Source organism: Solea senegalensis, linkage group LG11 (assembly GCF_019176455.1).
Source record: "Solea senegalensis isolate Sse05_10M linkage group LG11, IFAPA_SoseM_1, whole genome shotgun sequence".
In the NCBI taxonomy this organism is placed as follows: domain Eukaryota; kingdom Metazoa; phylum Chordata; class Actinopteri; order Pleuronectiformes; family Soleidae; genus Solea; species Solea senegalensis.
The window spans coordinates 18,886,371-18,914,319 of NC_058031.1; the positions used below are offsets into that span (position 1 = coordinate 18,886,371).

Sequence of the window (27,949 nt, forward strand, 5' to 3'; positions counted from 1 at the left end):
TAACACATTGGACTGTTAAAACATTAAATAACTGCCTGGTTCCCCCCCCCCCTCTAGAAAAGAAGGGAGATATTGGTTTGTATTGCTTTGGCCTGTTCTATGAGCAGCCTCGCTCATGTTCCTCTCTGCTCGTGTGGATGCAGTAGCATCACACAGCCACTAGACGGAGGGTGGGAAACCTCCCGGACGTCAGAAATGTCTCGTTATGTCCTCTTCTGCCACACTTCCTCCTCGTCTTGGCGTCACGTTAGCACCCGAAAGAATCTTTCTGAGCGGCAAAGTCTGTGTCCTCTTGGTCCCATTTGCCCGGGGACAGGCACTCTTCAGCGTTGAAGTCCTGAGGGTTCACCCCAATGTCCAGGACCTGGGGGTTAGTGCGAGACTCAGCGAGTCTGTGAGGAGGAGGAGAGACAGAATAACGTTTACGTACAGTGTAATGGTTTGGTACAGAGTGTGTACACAATGTATGGAACATGAACGTGAAATACCAAGCCAGTCACGGCCCTCGGTCAGATTCTGTATGACGCGCAGCTACGGATTTATAATGTATTCTTTATGGCCAGGTGTGACAGACCATAATATACCCCCAGTCCAGAATATACCAGGGGTTAAAGCAGCCTATGCTAGATTATACCTCAGGTATATTATGGCCTATGGAGTATAAATTAGCCTAGGCCAGAATAAACCCCTCTAAGCCAGACTCTGTTACACCGGATAATCCCCAGAGATTTTAAACTCAGCCGTTGACAGACAGATCCATCCATTGATGCTTCATTATGTTATTACGATATCTGACTCCAGATGTGATAGAAAAGCAGATTTGCTTTCATTTTTTTTTTTAAATTGTCATTTAAAATGATACATTGTGACAATAAAGTTAAAGTGATTATATAACAGTGTATTTGTGTGTAACTCTTAGTGTCTGAAATCTTCAATAGTGTTTCCTGTACGGCTAAAACAACAATAACTGTAGTAGCAATCACCCGAGTTAAATGAGTGGATTTTCTTTTTTGTGTGAACTTCCTGAATTTTGAATGAAAACGAAAAGAAGCAAAACCACAAAGAAATTTCCCTTCCTTGACAATGAATGACGCCGACACACAAACACACTCATGTCACACCTTTCAGTACAAATAGAAGCAAAGACACACAAAACATCTGAGATGGTCGTATGGACACTTGAGGACGAATTCAATCAAACTGTGAAATGACCGTGGAGGAGGGGGAGGAGGAGGAGACGGGGGTTTCCCGCCATTTAAATCAAACAGAGCTTCTGAGCTACAGCATGTTAGTGGAGTATGGCCACAAATGAACATGTGAAACGACACGTGTCTTAATTATATATCTACATATATATATATATATATATGTATACACATCATCTGTTTGGACAGTGACATCAAAGCTGAATAATGGGTGGACGGTGAGAGAATGAGGTGAACGTCACTACATCCACGTCGTTACCTGAGTACGATTCAAAGCTATCCAGACTGCGGCTGAGGATGTAAAGGAGACATTATATTATCGTCAGGCAACATTTACACTCGTCGCTCAACTGCAGCCCTCAGAAAAAGTGACAGGAAAAAGCACTGTAGTGCAATTCATTTAAAAACTGTTTTAATGTCTTTCTCCTCTGGGTTTGCTACTAAAACAATGGACAGAATATGCATTATTTTCATTCCAACACAACGAAAAACAGACCTTACTGCCTGGATATTTGAAATAAATAAATAAAAAATCTAAAAACATTCATTTAAATCATATTGCAGGTGGAGTTTCCTATAACGTGTGCTAGGTTGCCAGATTGGGAGGTAATGATCTGTGGCCAGCTAAAACTAGCACAAGGTACAATCTGCATTTATTGCACTTCAGTCAGGATTTGTGTGTATGTTTTTGGTGATTTGTTTATTGTCCATTGCAATGTACATTTTCATTACAGTGTGATGCAGCCCTTAATCTCTGCCAAACTTTCACATCAGCCAGCAGGTGGCAGCAGGTGGCTGCATGAAAATGTACATGAAAATGTACATTGCATTATAAACAAATCACCAAAACATACACACAAAGCAAGTAAGATAGGTTTTAAAATGTAAAATGTGTGTGTTTCTCAAAGTGTCTGCGACATAATGTCTTCCTTTCAATATCAAATCAAGTTCATTTTAGGAGGTTGTAATTTTTGAACTGTTGAGGTTGGCCTATTTTGAGTCAGGCGGTCCGTGAATCGAGTGTTTTTTATGGGTTAAGTTTGAGAAACACCGCTTTAAATTAAACAGATCGTACGGCCTTTCAGAGGGGGCTTAACAAAAACGTTTTAAATTTTATCAGCATTTTTAGCTTTAAAAAAAGCAGCTACCCAAGTACATGAGTCTGAACCTCTGAACCTCAAAGCTGTGAGATTTCTGAATGACGTTAATATAAACAAAACATGAACAACACATAACTTCCCGGCTCACTTCCTCTCACTTCCTCTCACTTCCTCTCTGTCTATGTATGAGATTGCAGATGAGAGTGTGTGAGATTAACTCAGGGCTGCAGTGTTGTGGTAATCCCTCAGAAGTCCACAGGAGGGCAATAGAGGACTGCAACTTAAAACGTCCATGTGTATATACAGTACTGTAGCAGTGATAACGTGTTACCTTCATGTTTCCCAGCTGCGTATTCCAACTCTCATGCTTACATCGTATTTGAGCCACACCTGGATCAACGATCAGGTTTCATTCTGTTCTATTCTCATTCACAGAATCCTGAAATCCCCCCCCCCCGCCCGGCTCCCTGAACTCCTTCATTTCCAGACATCTTAACGTGGCCGCAGCGCTGCTCATGTCATTAGTCAGAGAACTGGATATTAACAGCATTACGGTGTAATCACAGTGTGCACACACATAAATATAACCGAGCTAAAATGGCCCAAATCTTCGCCTTCACCAAACAGAAGTGAGAGAATAAGAAAAAGCTGCCATCATATTAGCAGAGCAGGAGATGAATCCTCTATAATCAAAAGGGAGGAATTCAATTATAGAATATATTCTGGGATTTTAGAGAATCCCAGTACAAAGAGCACCCACTAGCTCCTCTGTGTGGCGCTGATAAGTATTAAATGGAAACTCCATTAAGATTAGTTTGTTGTCGAATTCAACGGTGGACCTTCCCGTCAACATGAACACGATGAGACTGTGATTTATTTCTCCAGTGAAACTATAGAACAAACCCAGTTACTTTCCTGTGGTTTTGTGGTAAGAATACCAAGCTATTTGTCCCTCGGCAGCTCCCGTCGGTAATCACAGGCTTTCCCGAGCTCGCACAGAATCAGCGTGTGGGCCTGACAGGGCAGTAAACCAGGCCTACAACAGCAGCGTGACGCAGGGAGGGTGTCGGCCCTGTCTCCCGCCTGTGGGAGCACACCGGGGCGAGCCACGCAGCAGGAGAGGCGCTGTTTATTATGAGAGCCGCCCCCCAAACCGCAGGTGGCTATTTCCAGAGCAGCCCACATGTACGGCTGTTGTTAAAGTAAAAAGAAAAGAAAAACGTTCTTACCTTGAAAAAGCCTCGTCCAGACCGTCCTCCAGCTCCTGCCGCAGAGAACAAACACACGTTAGTCACATGAGACAATAACGATATAATACATAATAATAATAATATAATACATTTCTGCACTCAAATATCTACAAACAGTGAGGCTGATGCTATACATCGTCGAGTAGTGTACTTATATCAGCCAAAACTACATCCATTCAAGGTTTCAATAGAAACTATAAAAGCAATAAAACACAGCATTAAAAACGAGAGAGAGGCAGGAATTGATCCCATGGAGCAGTAGTGAGCAGCATGGACGATGTAGATCCGAGGATTTGTGACTTTCAATGACTCCACAGACAACTCACTGTCTCACTCGTAGTGTTTTGACATTTTCCACAGTATTTTATTGTTTGTTCTCAGGTGTATTAGGTCACACGTTTCTACTTCTGTTTTGTTTTTATTGATCTCTGACGTACAGTACTTTGTTTCAGCTGTTGTTGCTTTATAAATAAAGTTGGATTGGATTGTTACAGTATTCGCGCTGCTCATGCTGTGTGTGTGGGAGAGTCACGTGTGTGTACGCCAGACATGTTGTTGCCTGTTCGGGTACAAAATAAATCCAGTCAACGTTCTGTGAAGCCGATAATGCGGAATTAGAATTGTCCACTACCTTCAGTATAAATACAGATGTCTAGAGTGTTGGTACACTATTCAGAAAAGTATATAATGCCACTTTTCTCTACACTACATAAGTCTCAGTAGGTTCATGTGAGCTACTCGCTGCCCCACACCCTCTGCAGCTATGTGACCATACGATAATAGGCTATTGTCTAATTCCACAGCTGCAAAAATCAACTGGGGGCACTTTCACCAATGAATCAGTGCTTCCTGCACGGCGTCCTCCTCTTCCCGTCTTATCAAGCCTAAACAGCTGAAACCCACTGACTTCTGTCTTACCCATACAGTATTGTTGTTCTCTGTTGTGTGGTTATGCACCATAAAAGGATCAGACTCCGCCTGCTTTGTGTCCAAGTGGACCTGTGCCACGTTGGCTCCCTCGGTCAAGTCCAGAAGCTTTGCAGTGGCCACCTCTGTAAACACGAAACGCAGACGAGTTAGAAGCAGAAACTCAGACAAAACGCCCATCACACTCGAGTCCTGATGGTTCTTACAATAAAACCTGCGAGGATAATGCCATGCTCGTCGTTAAGGTCCACTTTTGTCTAATGTGTCTCATTAATGCAGCCATGTGTGGACTGAACTAACCCCCGTGACTTCTGCTGATCTGAAGCCAGATTGGTTTGTAATGGCCTTGCCTAATGACAAAAGTGTGGCAATAATATGTGTCGACACTCAGTTTCTGGTGATGCTAATGTAATGTGAACGTTATCCACAGAGAACAGTTACGCAAACACAACGATCTGTGCAGTACACACACACTCCAACACTGAGACCTGATGATCCTTGTCCTACCTTCACCTCAATGTCTGTCCCTCAGTTCCCTTCAGTCTGTCCTCTTTGTCAACACAAGGCTCAACGGCATTTAGAGTATTCTGCTGTTATGAAGAAGGCAATAATATTGTGGGAGTTAACAGCTTGTGTTTGTTTTAGGGTGGACGTGGGATTCTGGGCACATTCAGCTCGTACATAACTGATGTGGAGGAAAAACTGAATTGACGAGCTGTTTCCCACTTCTCAAATGTGGCAAATTTATGACAGTAAATGTTTTGTGTTTTGCAAAATAGGCAACACAAAGACTTCTCTTTGGGTTCTGTGAAATACCACAGAACCCAATTCCATTTAGAGGAAATAGATGACAGCTGACAGCTAGTATCAACTAAAAGGTGCCTGGTTGCAGTTGACATCTGAAATTCCAGTTTCAAAAACCCTGTGAATAGACCGAGGATAGAGGAGGCTAGAGCTGCTGGACAAATCTAAAAAAATCAAGACCAATATTCTGTAACCACAGTGAGAGGAGTGGCACGGGGAGATGGTTGAAAGTATCACGTCTCTGTAATAAAGCTGAATCATGCCTGACTCTGTGGTACAGTACTGTGTGTTACTCTGCTGGACAGAAATCTAATGACCCAACAGGGAGTGGGATAACGTTGGCCCAGAGCCACCCTGAGACCAGAATCTGTTTCCAGTTCAGACTTAGATGAGACAAAAACCCGTGTCGGTCATAAAATGCCACATCCAAGGTCATGAGCCCAAAGAACAGATTCACAGATCCCCTTTCTAGCGCACGCTGAGGAGGAAGTTCAGTTCAGCTCTCCCAAAAAAAGTGAAAGCAACAGTACAAAAAGAATCAGGGGAAACCGACAGTGGCCGCTGGCACTTAAAGTGCGGCAGGAAAAGAGGCACCGGGCGTGAACACAGAGAAGATGAAAGCATCGTGAGGAATAAGTGCACATCCATTAAGCCACTGGCAATAAGATGCTCATGATCTCATTTTATCTCTGGCTGCAGATCACTAACATGTTCTGAAGGCATGAACCCGGGGGAATCTTTAGAAAATCTGACGGAGCAATTAGGTCAGTGCTGCTGTGTTCATGGCCTCGACACAAACAGAGTCAGACAGAAAATGACAGTTCTTCATTACCGTAAAATGTCACACGGACCGCGAGAGCGAGATTTGTTTTTAACGAGATCACGAAACACAGCAAGCGGACAAAGACGTCACCATCATTACTGTCATCATCAGACATCATCACCTGGAAATGCCACCTGCTGCCCAATACGGGCCAACCTTTAACCAGTGAATACTTTCCCATTCCCCGAGGCTACGGCTGCAGTGACAGCGAGGGTGGGTGAGAGAAAAAGAGGGAGACGGAGGGATGATGACAGAGAGTGTGCGAGGACTCACCCCCTCCCTTCAAGCTGCCCAGGCTGGCCGAGCTCTCCGACTGAGAGTTGCTGGCTCCTTCGCCGTCTGAACCCGACTTCACTCGCTTCTCTTTCTCTGAGGAGGCAGGAAGACAAAATGAAGAAGGGAAGAACAGTGAGTGACGACAAGCAGGAGAGAGTGCGATTCAGAAGTGAACGCCCTCACAGTGCAGCGATGAAATAAACCGTTTGGTTGTCTGAACTAACCGAGCAAATCGTGTGTGTAAACAAATTAGCGGCAGTAAGTGGCAAACGAGGTTAGGGCCATTACTCAGCTGAAACTGAGCGGGCCCTGTTTGTGCTTCACAGTTCATACTTTACACAGCAGTGAGTGCATCTCCGCTCGCTCTGTGCAGTGGAGTCGTTTCATGGCTCGTATGTTTGTCAAGTTCAGAGTTTCCCTCGCGCTCAACGTGAATCTACACTTGAGAGTCATTCTTCTATGTCGCTTATTCCTCTCTACTACTCTACAGAAGGAGTAAGATGTTATAATAACTTCTGTCGGTCAACTAGGGCTGCAAATAACTGTTATTTTCATAATTACTTATGATAATTTGATGCTCACAAATGTCTCGTTTTGGCCACAAACCAAAAATAATCCACTTTTACTGGATTATATCCAGATAATATTCACATTTAAGCAGCTGAAAAATCAGCAAGATCATTTAAATTACAAAAAAGAAAACACACATTAAAGCAGATTCATCAATTATCAATTTAGTCATCGATTAATAAGTGACTCATTATTGTTGCCCTACTGTGGCTTTTCAAGTCTTCAAATCAATCAAATATTCACAGTACTGGTGTTTAAAAAGTAAACAAGGTGCATACATAACATAATATTCGCCTAATAATCCCCTCGTGGGCTGAGATGTTGAGCTCAATGACTGCAAATCAAAATGTCTATTTTTGTCAATATGACAGATTATACACAATATGACAGCGAGGACGTGATTTGATTTAATAAAAATGGTAGATGTACTAGAGGTGAAACACAAAAACCAAAAACAGCAACAAAAGAAAAACACCCCATTCCCCTGAGTCCAGGTCGCTTAGTGATGCCAGTGTTTATTCCCACAGGAAAGTTCGGTCCTGGAGTCTTAGCTCGCGCTAAACATGGAGCAAAACTTCAAGACGTGCAAGTTCAAAGCCCGCTGTAGTGTGTTGGCGGTGAATTCACTGTGAACAAAGATTTATGGAGGGAGCTGTTAAGTATGGAGGAATGTGGGTCAGGCATGCTTGGTGGGTGGTGCACAGACAGATGCAGCGAGTGCATACAACATCTTCCTGTCCTGATCCTCCAGGGTCTTGTAACGAATGAAACAGACTCAAAACACATTTCTTGCCACGGAAGAACAGCCACTACTTCCTTTTGGAAAACAAATCCTCATATAAATCACCGCGAGTACATCGACGACACCGCACTGAACCCAAAGAAAGCAGAAGACTGGTGAGTGTTGGTGTCAGAGAGAAACGAGTGGAGGTGTGAGACAGGAGCCTGTGGCCACCTCCAAATGGACTGTGTGTACATACAGGTTAAAAGCAGCGGTAGAATCCACAGGCGAAAGAATCGATGACACGCTGACACTGACACAACATCATGTACACATTCATTTTCTTTTCTCTCTTTAGAGCCCGTCCTCCATCCTACTCTGCCCCCGCCTTTCATCCCCCTCCTGCCCTCTCGCTCCCTATACCCTCCCATCCCCCGCCCTCTGCTCTCCTCCTGCAAGTGCTGGAATAAGGGGGAGGATGAGAGGTTGTGTGTGTGTGTTGGGGCTGCCAGGTGCAAAACAAGACAAGCAGCGACAATGGATAATCAAAAAATTCAAAGAGCATCTACAAGGCAACGTGTGTGTGTGTGTGTAAAGCTGGTGGGAGACATGATTACGTGGCAAGAACTGCTCATTTACACCGAAGTCATACATGCAGTAAATTACACGCGTGTTCTGTTGAGCCGTGTGTGAGACGCCATCAGTGAGGAGACAGGAAGGCACCAGCACACTATTAGGGGTAACAGGTCCATATTCACGTCGGACATTACAAAGAAAAATATGACAAGAAAATGCAGGAACATTAAAAACACAGAGAGAGAAAATCCCTGCTGTCACACACACACACACACACACACGTAAGACTCCAGTCACTCCACCTCTGTCCCGACATAACCTCATTTCCTTGACATCGTCTCTCCAAGTCGATAATGAGATTTTAAACCATGACGGAGTTCTGTGTAATAAAGAGGCAGCGCTCGACTAACACAGGTTTCTATAAGACACACGAGACACATGCGAGGCGTGTGTGTGTGTGTGTGTGTGTGTGTGTGTGTTGTATTTATGACCCGTTCTGTCATAAACACTGATGTTGTCAGAGAACAGGAATCCTCATAGAGACCAAAAACCTGGTCATAATGAGGCAGAAGCTCATGTCTGAGGAGCTGGGAGGGAGGGTGTGTGTGTGTGTGTGTGTGTGTGTGTAGGACAACAGGGACGAACGTGTTCCCATGACCCTCGGAACAGGTGTCAAGGTCAAAACCAGGAAGTCAGAAGATAATTCCCGTTTTACACATTTTCTGAGAAACGTCACGTTCAGGAAGAGGTAGAGAATAACAACAGTGGGGGAGGAGAGGGATGGGAGGGAATGTTTTCATTCATCCGTCACACTGTGGTCGTCAGGGGCGACCATGCCTACCTTCCTTGGCGGCTTGCCAGAACTCAAACGCCACTCTGAAAGCCTGAGCCACTGTGAGGGTTACCGCCTGAGCCTGGTGAAGGGAAACGGGGAGAGAAACGGCGTCAGACGCAGAATAAAAGGACAGTGAATCACACTCGTCGCCAGGAAGTCAGAGACCTATGACCCGTAACACAAACAGGAAGTGACCATTAACACTAGAAGGAGCTCCTTCGGACATTTTGAAGAAGAGGAAGAGAGACCCACGGGCTCCACGAAGAGTTGTTTATGTAACTGGGAGGATACGTGGCCTTTTGACCAGAACTAAATTAGTGAGGGGAAGGAAGAGGAGGGAGTGGTTCACTCGTTCTTCAAACCTCCAGGGATGGAGGGAATGTGATGAGGAGAGGGATGACGGCCTCCACACCCTTCATGTTCTCACCACTGCTCTCTCTCTAAAACACTTGCAAGCAGCAGTGCAGTTGTTCTGAGTTCTTGTGAAGCATAACACACTGAAGCTGGAGGCCACACCTGCATCACAAATCTGCAGCCTACATGTGTAGCGTATATATATATATATGTGTGTGTGTGTGTGTGTGTGGTTGTGTTAACTATAAAACTATAAGCTGTGGCCAAATAACTCAAAATAAAGACCAGAAACAATGGGGAGACGGCACTACATCTACGTCTGGTACTTATTACTAAACATGTTGTTTTTCGCCAAATTGTACAAAAAGCAAGGGAAAAAAAAGCCAGTAATTGTTTTATGGGGGTCCTGTATGGGATCATTTATTGGCTGGAAGCAGGCTAGTTGCCTGGCAACCTCACAGTGATGACTAGAGACTGCAGAAAGTCAAGAAAGTCTGACACCAGCGTTCAGGGCTGGGCGGCAGAGTGAAAGGCTCGTCAGTAAAACCTGAAGAAGCCTCATCATTGTCTTTATGATGGACTTATAATAGCATTTAAATATGTGCTATTACATGTCAATAATTATATTGTTCTTGCTTTGTATCGATACAAAAGAATAATAACTGTCAGATACTGACTCCGGTGCTTATGCTCAGCTAACCAGCCACTTTGATTTCAAAGCAGATAAGAGAGTGTTTACAATCTTTGCGTCTGGCAAAAATGGAATTATTATTATTATTATTGTTCCATAAAAGATCCAGGTACTGTAGTTTCAAGCCCTTGTGCTGTGTGTACTCTTACAGAGAGCAGGGAGTGTGTTTCCCTGATAAACAGCAAACTCAAGGACACAGTCAAGTGTCTGACGCTGCTTTTACTCACCATTTTTCTCTTTGTGCACAAGAAGGCATGACACTCGAGAGTCTCGTTGTGTTGGCTCTGGACGATGTAGGCAAACACTTTGTCGTGCATCTTGTCTGCCGTGCAGTATGATATTCTGAAAGAGAAAACACACACACACACACACACTTTAATAAAACAGTCCTCACAGATGAAGCGGGACAAACGTGCAACATCATCGGCACTAAGCCTTTAAGCTCCATTTAAACTGTATTTGTCTAACATCTATGACAGGGGAGTTCTCTCACAGCCAGCTGCTCTCGTGCTCATGCTGCTCACACACGTGATAACACACACACACACACACCACAGCTCAGTGCAGGTGCACAACTCAACAACGTGAGTTACATGGAAAGAGTCGCACAGCTCCCGTCTTGTGTTGATGTTGAAGGTCACCTGCCGATGTGAGATTACGCCGCGCTGCGTGTTTGTGAGGTACGAGTCTCAGGTGCAGAGATGGGGTTTTCAATTAAGCTGTAATGCTTCTCAAATGGCTTTTCCGCTACTATTTGATCAGCGTGTCATCATTACCATGATATCAAAGTAATGGGCTCACTAGACAGTCGGAGAGCGAGAGATAAAATGATGGAGGACGGCTATAAAAAAAAAGCTCCCATCTGTCCTTCTTCTCTTGAGAGCATGTGCTCCTACTTCACTGTCGTTAATTAATAAGTCGTGAAAATTAGAGCTGCAACAAACGATTATTTTCATAATCGATCAATCGGTCGATTTTTTTCTCCATAAAATATCAACAAAACCTTTAAAAATGCTGATCTGGAAAAGATGATGTTCTCAAATGTCTTGTTTTCCACAAACTAAAACGAATCACTTTTAATGATTTCTTTGTTATCCAGAGCAAAGAAATGAAGAAAATACTCACATTTCAGAAGCTTTAACAATCGGAAATCTTGTTTTAATCGTTTAATAGTTGTCGATTAATAATGATTCATTGTTTCAGCTCTAGTGAAATAATAAATATAGTTTTTAGAATAAAGTTTGGGACAGACAAATAAAAGTGGGAGTTTTGAGATTGAGTTTCCCACCTGTTGCCTATGCAGCAAAACTAAGATTTAGAGGAGTCCAGACAAATCCATTTCTTTTATTGGTCATCCGTCTTCCCATCAGACGTCTTCAGAGGAGCGTGACGTACAACCAAGCTGCTTCTGAGGTAACCGTCTTTAATTCCCCGTCTGTTAAATGCACTTTTTATTCCCCACATGGTGGAGTCAGTTATCATAAAAGAAGAGGCTGCGTTTTTGAGAGCACGACAGCGAGGCGAAGGAGGCCGGCGCGTGTGTCGGCGTTTCTGAAAACAAAAAAGGAAGTGAACGGGAAGTAGTTTGGACTGCTGCTTTGACCCACGGGGTCAACGGTTCAGGCAGCAGCGAGCGCAGTTAAAGGATTTCAGCGAAAACACGATCCGTGTTTCATCAGTGATACAAATCTATCAAACAGCCACTAAGAGATTGTGGAGTGACTCAATCCATCAGCTGGAAATTAACACATATTAAACAACATAGTTCATCATTTTGAGGACGTTTCCAGACCGTCATCACAACTTTAAACGGTTTACAGATTAGATTACAGTTAAGGTAAGAGGATAGAGAGTGTCAGGGTGATTCACGACGGACGCTGAGCCGCAGACTGTGTGTGTGTGTGTGTGAGTCGTGTAAAGAGCCTGAGGAGGACTGACCTGTATATGGAGATGTTTTCTATCAGCTGTTTGGAGGCACTGTCGTATAGGATGATTCCTCGCGGAGAGACCGTTAACGTGACTTTCTGGAGTTTCTTTCCACTCGCTTTGGCCTTGAAGATAGAGTGAGAGAGGGAAACACATTACATCATGTTGAAACTATTCTAATCTTCAAGTTCTCATTCTTCAACGTGTTTTAAATCTTAAACACAGCAACAGTGACCCTGAGACTCTTCACTAGAACCCTGCAAATCAAAGTGCTGTCACAATATCTGTCAGGAAATGTGCAATTACCTACTTTTTTTCTACTTAGACAAAACATCAGGCCCACCAGTTCTAAAAACAACCTCCCACTGAGCAGCACAACACTGTTTTTAGAAGGACAGACCACAGATTAGGCTCAATCAGAGTCTGGGCCTCCATCGAGTCTCCCATTCCGCCGCTGCTTACACCTCATTATCCATCACGGAGCTGCCACGTCCAATAACATTAAGCCTTCTCTGCCATGACAAAGCTGGCTGAGCCACACAGGGAGCAAACTAACTGCATCCTCCTCTACAGGTCATTAAAGCAATCGAGTCGATTATGGGGAGAAATGGAACTTGTTTTTGTGATTTATCTTCTGAGACTTTCCGAGCATGGTTGTGATGAGATGATTTGGGGGACCCGTGTGTGTGTGTGTGTGTGTGTGTGTGGTATCTCGCACCGTGGTCACGATCCTCTTGACGGCCGCCGCTGACATCTCCTCTCCCTTGGGCTGCTCCACCATGGTGACTCCCAGATACTTGAGCTGGAACACCATGCCCTCCTGCAGCGTCTCCCTCGTGTCCGTCCAGTTCTCTGGAAGCTCTGCGAGAGGAGAGACATGCACGGGTGACACCTCTGCTCACAAATATCACACACACACACTGTCACATGTGTCAGTAGCAAACAACAACTTCTCTGTTTTAGAACTTGCTTTGTTCCGACAGCTGTGTCTAATGAGCACATGCTTTTTTGCTAAATCTCCTTGCAGTCAAGTGCTTTTATAGAACATAATAACTGCATAAATCTACTGCCAGTTAAGATCTAAATCTAGAAGTCCTGCCTAATGTGACATGCATGATTAAACCAGTGTAAAGTCACAGAAAAGTATTTCCTGAAAGCTAAATAAATGCGCGGTCATCTCTCAAACGTCTCAAAGACTCTTCTAAGCCATGAAAATAAATTTCAACCCATAAGAAAGACATTAAGAAACATAAAGCATCATTATTTTATATGAAAATATGATATAATAATAAAAAAAGACAATTATGACTGATGCTGATACGGTCTTGTAGGAGATGAGCAAGGCAATGTGTTCATTTCTGTATTATACTTAGTTAAGGGTTAGTTTCATATTACTTTTTATAGTTTTATAGTGTAATTTTTAAAGTTACTTTTCTATGGATTTATTCAGTACATTCAGCTGCTGTAGTTGTCAAAGTTTTCCCATGTCAATCCCATAAGTATGTCAGTCTGCACTCACTGTACTCCTCTCTAACACATCAACGCCATACAAATCAATATTTATGGAAACGTGGAAAAATGATAACACTACTCACACTTGATTCATTCCAGAATTCACTTACAATCCTGTCAAATCTCTGGCAACCTCTGAGGCAATGACACATACTTTCTGTTTTTGTTTTCTTCAAGTTATGTCCGTGTGAAGAGAGAGAGAGAGAGAGTTAGGACTGAGGACACAGAGACGGAACAACGACCTGACCTTCTTTCCACACGACACCAAATCAATGAACCCGAAGTTCCAAATGTGCTGACACTCTGAACCAGATCTCGATGTTCAGCAGCTTTCAAAGTGACCACACTTTAGCTCATAAAAAGGAACCTGTTGCTAGAACCATGGAAACAATATCTCACAAACAACTTCTTCAGTATTCAGCCATTTGCTGCTGCAATAAAAAATGCTAACATCTCCTTGTTGTTAGTAAGAGGTTTATGGACTTGCCATGATGTGGTGTGATAGTGTGAGTGCAGGCCATCTGTGTCCTCTAAGAGGTCCAGCAGAAAACACAACCCACAATAACTCCCTCTCCCTTCTCGACATAGTCATCTCGTCACCTGGCATCTTCAGTTTGATCTCAACAGAATCCACCGTCACCATGATTTTCAGAGCTGCATCTAACCATTCACGAAATCACAGAAACTAGAAAATATTCACATTTAAGAAGCTGAAAAATCAAAGAAACTAAAAAATATTCACATTTAAGAAGCTGAAAAATCACAGAAACTAGAAAATATTCACATTTAAGAAGCTGAAAAATCAACAAAACTAGAAAATATTCACATTTAAGAAGCTGTAAAATCACAGAAACTAGAAATTATTCACATTTAAGAAGCTGAAAAATCAACAACTAGAAAATATTCACATTTAAGAAGCTGAAAAATCAAAGAAACTAGAAAATATTCACATTTAAGAAGCTGAAAAATCAAAGAAACTAGAAAATATTCACATTTATTTCAGAAATCTTGTTTTAATCATGAAAAAAAGCTTCAAACAGATTAATTGATTATCAAAATAGATGACGATCTATTCAGTAATCGATTAGTTGAGTAATTATTTTTGTCCAGCAGCTATTTAGAGTTTCAAATCTTAAACTTTATTTAGCAATTTGCTAGTTTTTTTTCTGTGATATATTTTAGTTTGGGACCTTTAGTCAGACAAAACAAGACATTTAAAGAGCTTAAGAAATCAATCAAAGAAAAAAAGAAGAGTTGATTAACTGACAGAATGATTTGGTGATTCACTGAAATGACACCGCTCACACAAACCTCAGATTCTCTGCATCTATTATAGATCGTGAGCTTCAATTTTTTCTTCGGCACCAAATGGTTTTTGGACAGATTTGAATTAACAAGCTCCATCACGGCACGATGAAAGGACAATTGCATTTGAGTGATGATGACATTAGCATATAAGAGGCATACATTGCATGATAAATAATTTTCTTTAAAGCAGCTAAAAGAAGTCAAAAGCAGAATTAGTGACTTTTAACATGCAGTCTTGTAACAGACAACTTCATAACACCAGTCATCTGCCCTGTAAGTGAAATAAACAGCATCACTGGGTCTGAGAAACCATATCACTGAAGGAAACTAAAGCCTTTGAAGAAAGCAGCCGAGGTTAACCCACTGCATTTCTCTCCCTCTTCAGTCAAACCAGCCCAGCTGGGAGTGGTTATGTGGTTATGGAGAATGGTTTTTAATGGTCTAAATTCAGCGCTACCCAAACCCGTACTTAAGTAATGGGCGAGTCTTAAGAGCGAAGACCCACTCCGAGGTCAAGGTCTCGCACTTCTTTGTATCGTGAGCAGATCGGGCCGCCGCCTCCACCTCCCTCTGCGGCTGCATTAGTGCCTGGATTAATGGCTCCCTGACTGTAACATAATCTGCAGAGAGGAATCACACACCGCTGCCGTTCTCCACCTAAATCAAGTTAGCGAGTGCTCCAGGTGGACGATGCACGCGCGTTACGAGGTGGAGCCACTTGGCGCGGTTACACCGTTACAATGGGGACAATGACCTTTAGTGCTGCTGCTCTTATTTGTATAAGCAGCAGTGAACCTTGAGAAGTGTTCAGTGTTTGCATTGCTGGCTGCAGGACTGTGCTGCTGAATTTCAACAGTCAGTGTTCAGGACGATGATGATGATGAACAGCTGATCGTTTTCAGATCAAAATCACAAATTTGTCTAATTTCAAACTACGCAATTTGCAAATCCCAAAGTTTGTACGGCAGTTTAAAAATCGTAATACATTCAGTGCATGGTGTATTTTTCAAACCTTTTCTGTTATATTTTTTTTATATGTCATTTTATTTCAGATTCTCATTCTTCATTCATGCATTCGATGTGATTATACAGAAGTAGAAAGGGCTGAACATCTACTTGTGTTTTCTCTAATGCAAGCATGTGAACTACATGATTTTTGATAACATATTACAATCGTTTTCAAAATTTGAAAACGATTAATGGTTGACTTCTCGTTGTATATATTTTGATGGTAACGCCCAATCAGTTTTTAAATCTATGACACTGTTTGGAACTGAAGCTGTGCATATCGCAAATTAAATCACAATATCTGTGATAAATATTTTCCCGAAATTGTTCAAAATACTCCACACTCGTTAATTAAGTGCAAGTAAGACCATATACAGTATACTATAACAATGATAAGATTATATTTAAAAGCACCTTTCATGACACTCAAGGTCACCTGACAGAAACAATAAATATTAATTCAATATTAAAAAACAATGTAAAAGAACACTATGCAGATGATGATAAATCTTACATCTATCCTGCTCAAATGCGATAAATAGATCCCTTCAGAATATTATTGTTCTAATAATAAAAAACTACAGTGGAGCAGCTCGACAGATCAAAGAAACAACCCTGACACGACGGCTGTTTAAATGAACAACTCGTGAACCCGAGCTATTTTTAGGCCAGTTGGTGCATAAACCCAGAGCGCTGCTTTGTATGAAATAATAATCCATTTTCATCTTGGCTGCATTTGCATTAACACAACCCGACCGAGCACCAGTCGCCTCCACAGCAGCTAAACTGACTCAACTTCAAAGGCTTCTGGGCTCCGCTGCAGCGCCGGCCGGTCAGCGACTGTAAATACAGCGAGAGAGCCATGGAGAGCTGATGCTTGCTGGGTGACAGGGGTCTGTTGTTGTTGTTGTTGTTTTATCCATTTAATTCTGTTCCGGTTCCTGATTTCTCTGAACTCCACAACCCATTACAGAAAATCAGCCGAATTGAAAATGACCTGCTCCAACATTGAAGGACCATGGTCAGCTGCAGAGAAGAAGACCAGCCACACACCGTCGTCGTCATCATCATCATCATCATCATCCCAAGGAGAACAGGTTTAGATACATCTGTTTTTATTTTATTGGTGATACCAATGTATCTGTGGGATTATCTCTTTAATTTACAGAGAAGAAGACTGAAACGTTCATAAAAATGTACTCTGATGAAGTCAACGCTTCTGGTAAAAGTTTGACGGGACAGTTTTGACTGTTAATAATTAGACATTTCACATGTCATTTCTTGTGAAGTCATGTAGCAGTATGTAAACTCGTGACCTTTGACAAAAACTCCCTTGGCAGCCACTGAGTGAAGCCTGTGTGAAGTCCACGCTCCCGTCTCCTTGTTCTCCTCCTGTTTCAGACATGTCTCAACACTACACCGCTAAGACTAAAGCCGGGAGACGATGAAACTGTGCAGCTCACCTCATCTAAACTGCAGACCTATAGAATCTCAATGGTGTACTGTTAACGGAGTGCAGATAGATTTAAAAGAACAGGAACATCAGACAATAAAATGTTCACTTTAAGTGGGTGAAATAACAGATCACGGGCTGTCGGCTTTCAGATAACTCATTCTTGCTGCTGACATTTCACACAGCATGAGGACGTCAAAGATACGATCAGCAGACATCTCAAGTTCCTGAATCTGCATTACTCCACACTTTTTAGATTCAGAACCATTTCAAAGTCATTACTCTGCACATTAATTATAACTCATTCCCCAATCATACACACTTTTCCACATCTGCTGTGCCTAATTTTCTCCAACATGCAAAGTGATATCAATATTAATAAGTTACTGCAGGCTAAACTGTGTACTATGGATGAACTGCTGCGATACTCAGTATCTGACAGTATGTATGTCTGAAAAAATTAAATATGAACCACGATACAATCGATAAAAGCCTTAATATGACATAATATAATATCTTATTCAGAGCCAAGTTGTTTATAAGAGGTAAAAACATTGCATTGGTCGTGTATCGGACACAAAAATGTGGTATTGAGCCATCTTCACCGTGGACTCCCAATAGTTTCCTGTATTTGCAGATTTCAGGAAGGAGTTATTTTGAGTGTGGAGTTCAATGAACCTGGAGACGGGAATCCCAGCTCTCAGTTTAAAGCCAATCTGCGTATAGAAGAAGAAGATAAAAACACAAAAGAGCTTCTTCTTCTTTAAGATCTGATCATATGCACAAGCTGGGACTTCTCATGAAGTTTTAATGAAGCTAATACTACAGAGGCAGTTAGGCCCGTTTGATGCAACAAGAGATCCGGGGAGGAAAGACAGCTCAGAGGTCTCTGGAATTATAATCACAGGGATCTGAGAGCTGAGGCTTTCAGCAGGAGAGCATTAGGAGGGCTGGTGGATATTTTTGGTCAAAGTCCAACACAAAGGAAGTGAAGCAGGCAATTCTGAGACAGAGAGGATCATTAGGACTATCCTTGTCAACAGTCAGTGACAGGAATCTCCTCTGTGTGGCTCTGCCTCTGCTTTAGGAAGGACAGGCGACACACAGACAGAGGAGTAAAGACGGGTAAATGACATGTCAGAAATGAAGAACAAGCTGATTAAAAAGAAAATGAAAAAGGAAGTGGGGTTACAGTCAAAAGCCAAGAGATAGCTATCTCTACCATCTATCTAGAACTTCCTTAAAAATATAGCCAACATTTATGGTCTCTCTGTTTGAAAATAGATGACAATGCTTCTGCAAATGCAATATATGACAGCCAAGATTAATTAAAGATGAAAATACCAAATCCCTTTTGCAGTCAGTGACTCATTTACCAACCAAAACGATAAGAATGTACAGGTGACAAGGTTGAGTCAGTCACCAAGTATCACATCCTTTCATTCTACAAGTGATACCAGATTATGTGAGGCACCGCAGTTAGATATTTAGTCCAGTTTGTTGTGAATGATTCTTTTTTGGAAGGGGGGGGGCTGGCAGCAACGTGGCCCAACATACAAATACAAATAAAGATTTCCAGGTCAACAGACAAAGCCCTGCTGCCACCACTCCACAGATCCAGCAGGCTCCACAAGTCCAGCCTGCTGCATCGACAGTTCCTCCCTTTGTCAGGCTTTTAAAGCACTGAGAGACAGAGAGTTGTGTCCCAGTGTTTTTATGGGAGCCCTCTGGACCCCAGTAAATCGCTCTGTGTTTTTGGTCTGGCTGGATCTACACCAGCCCATCCTGAAGAACATTGGAAGTCTCCCTTCTTGAATTAGTTGGAATCACCCTGGGCTAGGATGGATGAAGTTTGTAGGTTTCATACACAAGAGTCCTTCTCTTATTCAGAATCACTGTGTTTGGTGTCAGGTGTCAGGTTTGCCTGTGAGCACGCTGTGTGGAAAAACTCAAAAACACTGATTCCAAAGATATCATAATGTTTCTACATGAAACTGTAGCCCCTGAGCTGATGTGGAAACCACAAGTTTGTTATCTCTCTGTCCAGAGAGCTTTTTTTTTATAGAGTTCCTGGTCTTCTCAGTCAACAAGGGCTCCAAAACAAAAGTTAAGAGGGTTTGGGGTCAGGTGACAGGAGGAAAGCCATGACAGAGTGATTTTTTATAAAGCTTAGACTTGTGTTTGGGGCCATTGTCCTGCTGCTGTAGGAATTTGTCTCCACACACAAAAAAAGAATTAATCCAAGGGTACATACAGTATGTTTCTTAAAGATGGAGTGGTTTCTCCTCAGGGTCAGGGTGGGTTCGGAAACATTGCCAGATGCTTGTCTACTGCTTGGAGTTCGTATTTCTTTCCAAACAAACACTTTCAAAGAGAGGTCACAAGCTGAACGTTCTAATGGAGAGTAAGCAGTTTATAAAGTGGCACAAATGTTAGTTTCCCTTCTTGGAAAATGCTGTCTAAGAGCAAGGTGAATCAGTGAAGACACATTCTGAATTTAGCAAACACTAAAGCTGACATGCATTTTATGAGGCAAGCCTTTCTGTGAGTACCCACTTGACCCTGGCTACCTCGCAGTGAGCGCACACAGGCACCTGTAGCCACTGCTTTAAACTTTTTACCCTGATTTAACAGCCACTGTGATGATTAAATGCTTATTGCGGGGAGATTGGGGGCTCTCTCCACTCCCACTACCACCTGTTAGCAGAAAATCAACCTTGCAAGATCAGGGCTGGAGATCCTGCAAAGTCTAAAAACAAAAATTGCTTTACAGCACACACACCCAGGTACCAGGTATAAGATCAAGGCAGCGGTAGCGTTATTTTAGACGTCCATCATGGCAGAGCCGGTGAAAAAGAAGCCGAGAAAACCATTGTCGAAGAAGACAAAACAACTTTCTGACCAAGCAAGGGGCCACAATGGTCCGTGAAAAACAGATGCCAGCCTGGCACTTGTAAGTATTGGTTGAATAAACTCTGTTTTCTATGCATTTCTGTGTATTTGCACTTCCTTGACGTTTGCTATTGTCGTACCATTCTTTGTTCTTCCATCGCCGTGGACGTGGCACCACAGCTACGTTTAAAACAAATGCCGATTCCAATCTGGATACTTGGCCTAATTTAGAAACTGCTGACTCAGTTGAGAGAAGATGCCGGGGGGGGGTCTACAGAGACACTGCACAAAGCCCGTCTTCAACAAACATTTAAATGTGTCAGTAAAAATCTAAATACAGTGCAGGTCAGAGACGAGCAACGCCATCACTTATTCCTAAATACAGACACACAGGCATCATGGCAGAAGACCGAAACTGAGAATTATGATGATAACAGTGTGTCGTTGTTGTCTGTGACTGATCCAGTGTCTCTGCTCCTCCTCTTAATTTCAGCTCCTGTGTAAAAGGATCCGGGAAATGTTTCACACGTGTGTGTGTGTCTGAGTCTGACCCAGGTCAAAGTCTCCCCTGATGACAAACAGAAAGAAAATAATAACAGACGATAACTACAGAGCTGCCGACTAAAGGGTTAGACAATATAAAATAAACAAGATGAATGGTCTGTGGTGATCCTTTACGCTCAGCCGCCCCCAATCTGTGTCCTTGTGCTCCAGCATGCTCCTCCAGTTTTGCCTTTTACAATGATTTTCTTGAATATCTTAAGCCATTTTGCAGATTTGCAGCGGATAAAGTCTTATCGCCGGGGTTTAAGTCCTAATGTTGAGACACGTGTTTTTCCAGCATTGGCTAAATCCACTCAAAAGGAGGAAAGAGAGGAGAGGAGGAGAGAAATGAGTGGTCATGCTCGTCAGGGATTACAGCTGATGACCAGCTGAGGCCAGAATGTACTCTCAACAACAAGAATCAGGCCGTATCTTTACATGACACTAGAAAATAGAAATTGTGATTAGTCCGACCAAGTCCAAGCATGTTCACACCTAAATTTGTTATATTTATACTCCGTGGGACATATGAGAGTGCAGACTCTGTAGACACTTCCTTAAATATATTTTCAGCATTGTCACTGCGACACAAAGGCACCAGCTGCGTCCTCTTAATGGACTCAAAGTAGACGAGGACGAATGACGACGTCTACAAGACTGTGTTCATGTAAGCAAGGGGCATCATTCTGACTGGTAAACCAAGGGCGGAGTTATACATGCATACATAGTAGAGCTATGGTGAGTAATCAATGGTTCAGTTCAACTCGAAGTCAAGCTTTCACTCAATATTCAGCATGTAATAGATTTTAAGCAAATGATGGAGCATTACCATACAACGCCATTAAAACATTGACTAATCTATATTCCAATACAATAACGATAAGCATTATTCCCAACATGTATGAGGTTAAATTTAACCTAACCCAAGCCAAGAAAACACAAAAACACAGGGACAGAACCAATCTAAATGAAGACAAAGACATAATGAGAACAAAACAGGGACACCAGCACCAGTGTCAATAATGCCGTGCCAATAATTCATGATCAGCTGCAACCATAATCATTATTATAACCATTTCATTTCAGATTAAATTATTAGTGTCACAACAAACACAGAGGACATGTAAGGATGTCTATGGTCAAATGTTTAAGAACAAACAGCTTCAAATGAAGAACAAATGAACCATTTGTTCACTTGGACTCTTAGAGTCACTCACATCATGCCCCGAGGACTAATGAATATTCCTCTTGTTCAGTGTTTGGCACACAAACCCACAGATTTGTGCAATGTGTCTGAGATTGTATGCAAGTCTAATCTCTGCATATAAGTATGCAGAGATTGTCTCGGAGACATATTAAAGTTGTACTTATGGCTGCGAGTGATACAAAGTCAGACCGGTGATATGTTAATAAATAAGAAAGATGAATTTACAGGGAAGGGTGTGTCACCTGAAGAACTGATGAACTATACCTCTGGGTATATCTGAAAATATCTTGAGGGAGGAAAATGCAGGTTTTGTCAGAGCAGGTCTTTCCTGAACTACACGCTCACCAGAATGTGGGAGCAGAAAAGGACAGGTTCCTACATCAACCTATAAGTTTCAGTGCCGTCCAGTCTTGCACTCAAAAAGACATCCAATAATCCTCAGAGCTCCAATTTCTTGCTCTTGCTTTGAAAACACCAACAGTAACTGATTCCAGGCAAAGACTGCTGTCTCAATGTACTTAAGTGGGATTTGTGGGCTTTTCCCCGGCACAGTTCAAGTCTCAGATGGTTTTTATTTAGTCACCATTTTGTCCTGCGAGGACTGTGAAGTATCACACCGACGTATGGCTGAAGGAGATCACATCCACATTTTCTTACCAGGAAGGCGCTCTGGTGAGCCACTGTGCTGCCTGCTCATAATTCTCTACTGGTTTTCATAGAATTGGGGATGAAGCAAAGCAAAAATGAAATGTATTTGGTAGCAGTTGATGAACCATCACAGACAAACAAATGCAATGACACACAGTGAATAAAATATGCAAATCGGCTTTTGCTTGACCAACTCATTAAAAGTTGACTGGCATTTTGAGCTCCGTTTAACTTGCAAACAAAAACAACAATTATGGCATTTAGAGAGTCATATTTTTCCTGCTGTGTCAGCCGACGCAAGAGAAAGTCAAACCTCTCTTTCCCCACAGGATTAAAATTTGTCCTCGCAGAGAAACAAATTCAAAAGCGTGATTACGCGGTCCTACCCCGAACACACCCACACATAACTCCATGCACCGAGTCCACACAAAGAAGCAGCTTACAAAACACAGAAGATCTAACAGGCCAATAAATCAGCAAGGACTTTACAACTCAATAAAGGACTCCTGCAGCAGGCAATCTCCATTACTGGCCTGGTGGTGGCCTTGTTTTGGTTGACTTTGTGCAGGGGACACAGCAGTGACTGGACAGAGCAGGGCCGGAGGTTCAGAGGTTCAGTCCAGGGCACACACTCAGTTGGGACTGCTTGTCCTTGCCCCAGTATGGACCTTATTTGTGGCAGGAACAAGTGAGTATACGTCCCAGACTTAAGGCCCTGGATCAAGTATGGCGGACCCTGGTATACTCGCGAGTAGGGTTGGGTACCAACCTACTACTAGCAACACCCCTGAAGCTAGTCAAGCTAGAAACATGGACGACGAAATGAGCACAACTTCAAAAAGTTGACCTGTTGACCTGGTCCTAAATGTTCTTTATTTATTTCTAACTAACATTTATTTATGTTTATTTATTTACTGTTCTTAAATCTACTTAAAAAACCTGAAACTGGAGTGTAGACTTTGTCTTACAACTGAAAAACATTTTAAAAGTACCGAAATAAGGTACCGTATCGGTTCAATTATGAACGCTACCCAACCCTACTTGCACGTCAGGGTCCTGCAGTATCCCACTTCATCATCGGGTGGCGGTACAAGGCTGAACGCAGGGAATAGGACGCATTCCTACCAAAGAAGAAGAGAACAACGCTACAGCTCCCTCGGACACGTCTGGTTCACAGCTGAAAGGCCCGTTGGGCAGGGGAGTCCGGATGTCAGAGGGTTTGTGGGTCAAAAATGTGGGGCTTACGTTCCACCTATCAGTGGGGCGGACATTCAGTTCGCTGTGTGCGGAAGTATAACGGGGCCTTTAGACTTCTGGTTTGGTATTTTCAGTCAGTAGCTATAGGAGAACAACTCCTCTGAAAGATAACATGACTTCTAGAAAAACAGGTAGTGTATGTGCAGTCAGGGGTTGCTGTAAAATCCTTTAAAATCAATAACCAACCCCACACACCGGACCTTTAAATATGGCATGCACTCCCTTAATTACCACCTGCCTGGGTCATCAGACGCACTTACTGTACAATACATGCAGCTATTTCAATATTGACAAAGCCAACGCAACACAGCTCCCTGTCAAGGAATGTAGGAGGGAACCTTCCGTGTTCACTTCACTGTTCAGTGCAGACGCTGCACCCACCCACATACTTTAGAAAGACGAAAAAACAGGCCCTTCATGACCTCAAAAGAGGCTTGATGTTACATGCCGCTTGTTACCACTCTCAGACACAGTTTGGGACGGTGCACAGAAACATTCTGTCATCTCAGCACACTCGCCAAGATACACGGTTTAAAAACCACGCAGGAAATGACACAGCTGACACGCTCACGCTTGTGCAGAGGACCGAGACTGCAAAAACAGGGTTGTGTTTGTCAAGAATGCTAAAGAGACTTAATACTGAAAACCTTGTGATGAATCACTGACAAATGGGAGAAAAGGAATGTGATGGATGCCTAAGACGTGAATGGTTTGCTCTGACGAGACCAAGCCCAATCCATGGGCGGGAGAGACAGTCTTACTGGAGACACGCAGCAAAACTTAGCCTCAAATTATAGGCCTGTCAATAGCGAGAGGTTTTTCCCTTATAAATAAAAAGCCAAGTCCAAAGACACGCCATCAGAGGAGCAAATTACAATATCTCCATGCATCAAATACAAAAACCTTGCAGGAGAATCGTACACACACAGCAAGATGAAACAAGTCACTGCTTATTTTTGAGACTGGAGTTCACATTTAAGCCTATAATTGGCACCAGACTGGGGGAAAAAAACAGAGGTTGGCAAATAGTTAATCACAGACAAAAGTAGAAATGTTGGTGAAGATTTGTTTTCTATAATTATTATTATTGAAATAAACAGACTTTCGCCCTCTCTCCCAAAATCTATAATGCATTTTAAAAAGGGTACCGTTCCTCCATTCAACACACTTACTGTGTGGTGTGTCTAATATTGGATTTGTCAATTAATATCTATGTTGTACAGTGCTTTCTATTCTATTCTATTCAGCCACAGACTGAATGTTGAGTTGTGGCAAAGTTCAACATCAGCCATCGATTGGTCCATAGCCCTCTGGGGCGCCCGTCTGCTCAGATGTGAAGGGGCTGTGCTTATTGTGCATTTCCCCACAATAACCCCCACCACCACCACCACCACCCCCCGCACAGAGAGGATGGCTCCGATACAAAGCATTGATTGCACTGCCTGGCACGTGTGACATCTTACTGCTAACTGCTCTATTGTGTATAGAATAAAACACGGTGGGTGGAGAGGGGAGCATGGGACGTTCCCTCTTTGTGCAAGTAAAAATAAAAAGCAACTCAAAACACGTCCGATACACACCGACTGCTCTCTTTCTCTGTCTCTCTCTACCGACCGACCACTTCCTTATGTGCACCTGTTTGTCTGCTGGTTAATGCATATGTGTCAAATCATGTCGACCTGTAGCTTTGGATGACTTGCTCAAGCTCAAAAAGAGAATGTGAATGAGGAAGAAGGGGTGATGCAAGTTAATTCGAATGTGGCACAGTCGTTTGTGCAACATGAGCTGGTCGGAGTGTTGAATAACTAAAAGAAATCTACTGGGATTATCTCTAATGAAGGGTCCAAAGAGAAAAATTGAATTTGAAGGCAACATTAACTCAAGTAAGCACTCATTACATGAACCTTGAAGCAGATGGAGTACAGCAGCAGAAGACCTCAATGGCCACTTTATAAGTAAACACACACCAGTGTGTGTTGTTTACATAGTAAGGATTGCAGTGAAAAATGAATTTCATGTTACATCATACAATAACAACATCCATCTATGCGGTCTGTCTGTGATTGGTCACACTGGGCAGATGGAGGATCATTAGGAAACAGCTTAAAATCTCATAATTGACGCCCTGGTGTTACATAAGCACTACTTTAACCTGGAAATCTCTTTAAGGTGTAAACTGCAGCCACTCCTAACACGAGCAGCCTCTCGTTGTTGTTGTTTTTTTTCTCATTGTTTCACGTAGTGTATCTCCTAGCAACTAGCATCCTAGCAACTCCATGCTAGGATGGCACAGGCTTGCCAGGGAGACAGAGTCATGTTGTGCCGTGTCAGTCACTGCGGCTGAGTGACGTGGCAGACGACAACAACAACAACAACAGCACTCACTCACTCACTAACTTTGTTTGGTCTCAGTGAAGGGAGACGATGCACAAATCTGAGGCGAGCTCGTGAACGCTTCAACAGGAGTCAGTTTACAGCTGCGCGCGCGCGCCGCTACTGCTGCTGTCACTTTCAGCGTCAAGTTCTGTTGCACAATCAAACATTTACGACTTTGAATACAGCAAATGCAGCGTCTTTAAGGGTCGAACTTGTTTGTTTTGTAAGCACCTGTGCGTCTCCCATCTGACAGCTTGTCGTTCCCAGCAGCTGCGGCTGACGCTCTCTCGCTGTGTCTCTCTTTCTCTCCCCAACTCACACGCACACATTCATGAGTTGTAAAGTCACACTGGTAGTCGTTTTAGCTACTAGTCGAGGTTAGCCTGGTTTAGCTGGATTAGCAACAGCTAACGCCTTGAGTTGAGGCGCCACGAACAGCCAAGTACTCACTTTTATGTCTGCCGGAACCCCACGACTGTTTGGCGATACTCGGGCTCCGTATAATCGCTCTGCCGGCGGATTTCAAAGCGTCCATGTCGTAATCCAAAAGTAGGGCAGAAAGCCCGGTAACGCGCCCGCTCGTCTCCGTCCAAACCTCCGCCTGTTCTACAACCGCCGCCGCCTCCGCTTCAAACTTTGTTTCGCCGTCTTTTCCCTCCCCTGCTCACGGTTAGCTCTCAGGCGACGGTACATGATCGTGTCCGCCCCCCTGGGCGGTGTCATGTATGTAAATGAAGCTTCCGCTTGTGGACTCGCGCAGTAAGCAACAGCAGTAATAGCGTCTCGGGCGGGCGGTGCAGCGAGCGCTGTTTTACAACTGCTACTTTTATTTGATTTGACTTATTTGTTTATCGTTTATGGTTTTGTTTAACAACAACAACAACACAAATCATTCATAGTGAACCTTCTTTCGTGACAAATAGTCCTGGAGATACAATGAATAAATAAAATAAATACAAAATATTGGGATTGATAGAACAAATACAATAAATGCTGCAAAATCCCAAAGAGTAAAATATGCAAAACATGTAAAGAAAGGAACAAACTGATGAATACATAAATAAAAAGGCAGGTCCTGAGTCCTGAACCTTTCCTGGTTCATATGAGGCAGGGGACCAGGATTAATGCCACGTATATGACTGTATATGAATTAAAGTAGGAAGAAAGGAAAATAAGAATATTTGTGTTTCGTTTAAAAATGCAAAACCAGGTAGAACAAGTTTGATGGCCTTGTTTTGCTTTATATGAAGTGACCCCTGACCTCTGAATTTAGAACTGCAAGTGAATGTGGTTGATGACGGTGGACATTTATACCTCAAGGTAACATCCAGATCACAGATGCTTTCTGTGATTCACCACTCTGAGTGTGTGGAACCCAATCCTCCCTTTTTCTGCCCTTGTGCCCCGGTAGAACAGCTGCATGCGAGGGTTGCAACGCACTGGAACAGAAGACGCTCTGTATATCAGTGAGTCATTGTTTCAGAATCCTCTGCTGGACATCTGGAGGAGAGGGGGGTCACCTGGTGAACAAGAAGTCAGTATTTTAGGGAGGTCTGGAGTGTACAGATGCCACCTTTCAGAAAAACAAAGCCTGCTGACCAGCCAATAACAAGTCATGTCATTCTGACCTCGTTTGTTTAAAAACAAATATATAAATATTTTACTCACTGATTTGGGGGTCGCAGTT

General features: G+C 42.9%; 1 protein-coding gene across 4 annotated transcripts; it reads right to left on the minus strand.

Moving 5' to 3' along the window:
* Positions 1-26,963, minus strand: ldlrap1b (low density lipoprotein receptor adaptor protein 1b). Of its 4 annotated transcripts, none has more exons than XM_044038519.1 (10): positions 26,713-26,963; positions 12,777-12,919; positions 12,071-12,183; positions 10,360-10,474; positions 9,094-9,166; positions 6,383-6,478; positions 4,513-4,607; positions 3,535-3,569; positions 1,465-1,496; positions 281-392 (listed from the first exon to the last, which is right to left on the minus strand). In XM_044038519.1, the coding sequence occupies exons 1-10, from the start codon at positions 26,795-26,797 to the stop codon at positions 346-348; spliced, it is 834 nt and encodes a 277-aa protein (XP_043894454.1). In that variant the 5' UTR covers positions 26,798-26,963; the 3' UTR covers positions 281-345. The 4 variants fall into 4 exon arrangements, with proteins under 4 accessions (XP_043894452.1, XP_043894451.1, XP_043894454.1 ...); XM_044038518.1 differs by having other exon boundaries at positions 4,474-4,607; XM_044038517.1 differs by lacking the exon at positions 1,465-1,496 and having other exon boundaries at positions 1-392; positions 26,713-26,962.
* Between the last annotated feature and the right edge of the window lie 986 nt (positions 26,964-27,949).

Coding starts and splice junctions, on each gene's coding strand:
- ldlrap1b (XM_044038516.1), bottom strand. CDS start 26,797: ATGGACGCTTTGAAATCCGCCGGCAGAGCGATTATACGGAGCCCGAGT. Junction 6,479..9,093: donor CTGGCAAGCCGCCAAGGAAG/GTAGGCATGGTC, acceptor CTGCCTCCTCAG/AGAAAGAGAAGCGAGTGAAG. Junction 3,570..4,473: donor AGAACAACAATACTGTATGG/GTAAGACAGAAG, acceptor TCTCTGCGGCAG/GAGCTGGAGGACGGTCTGGA.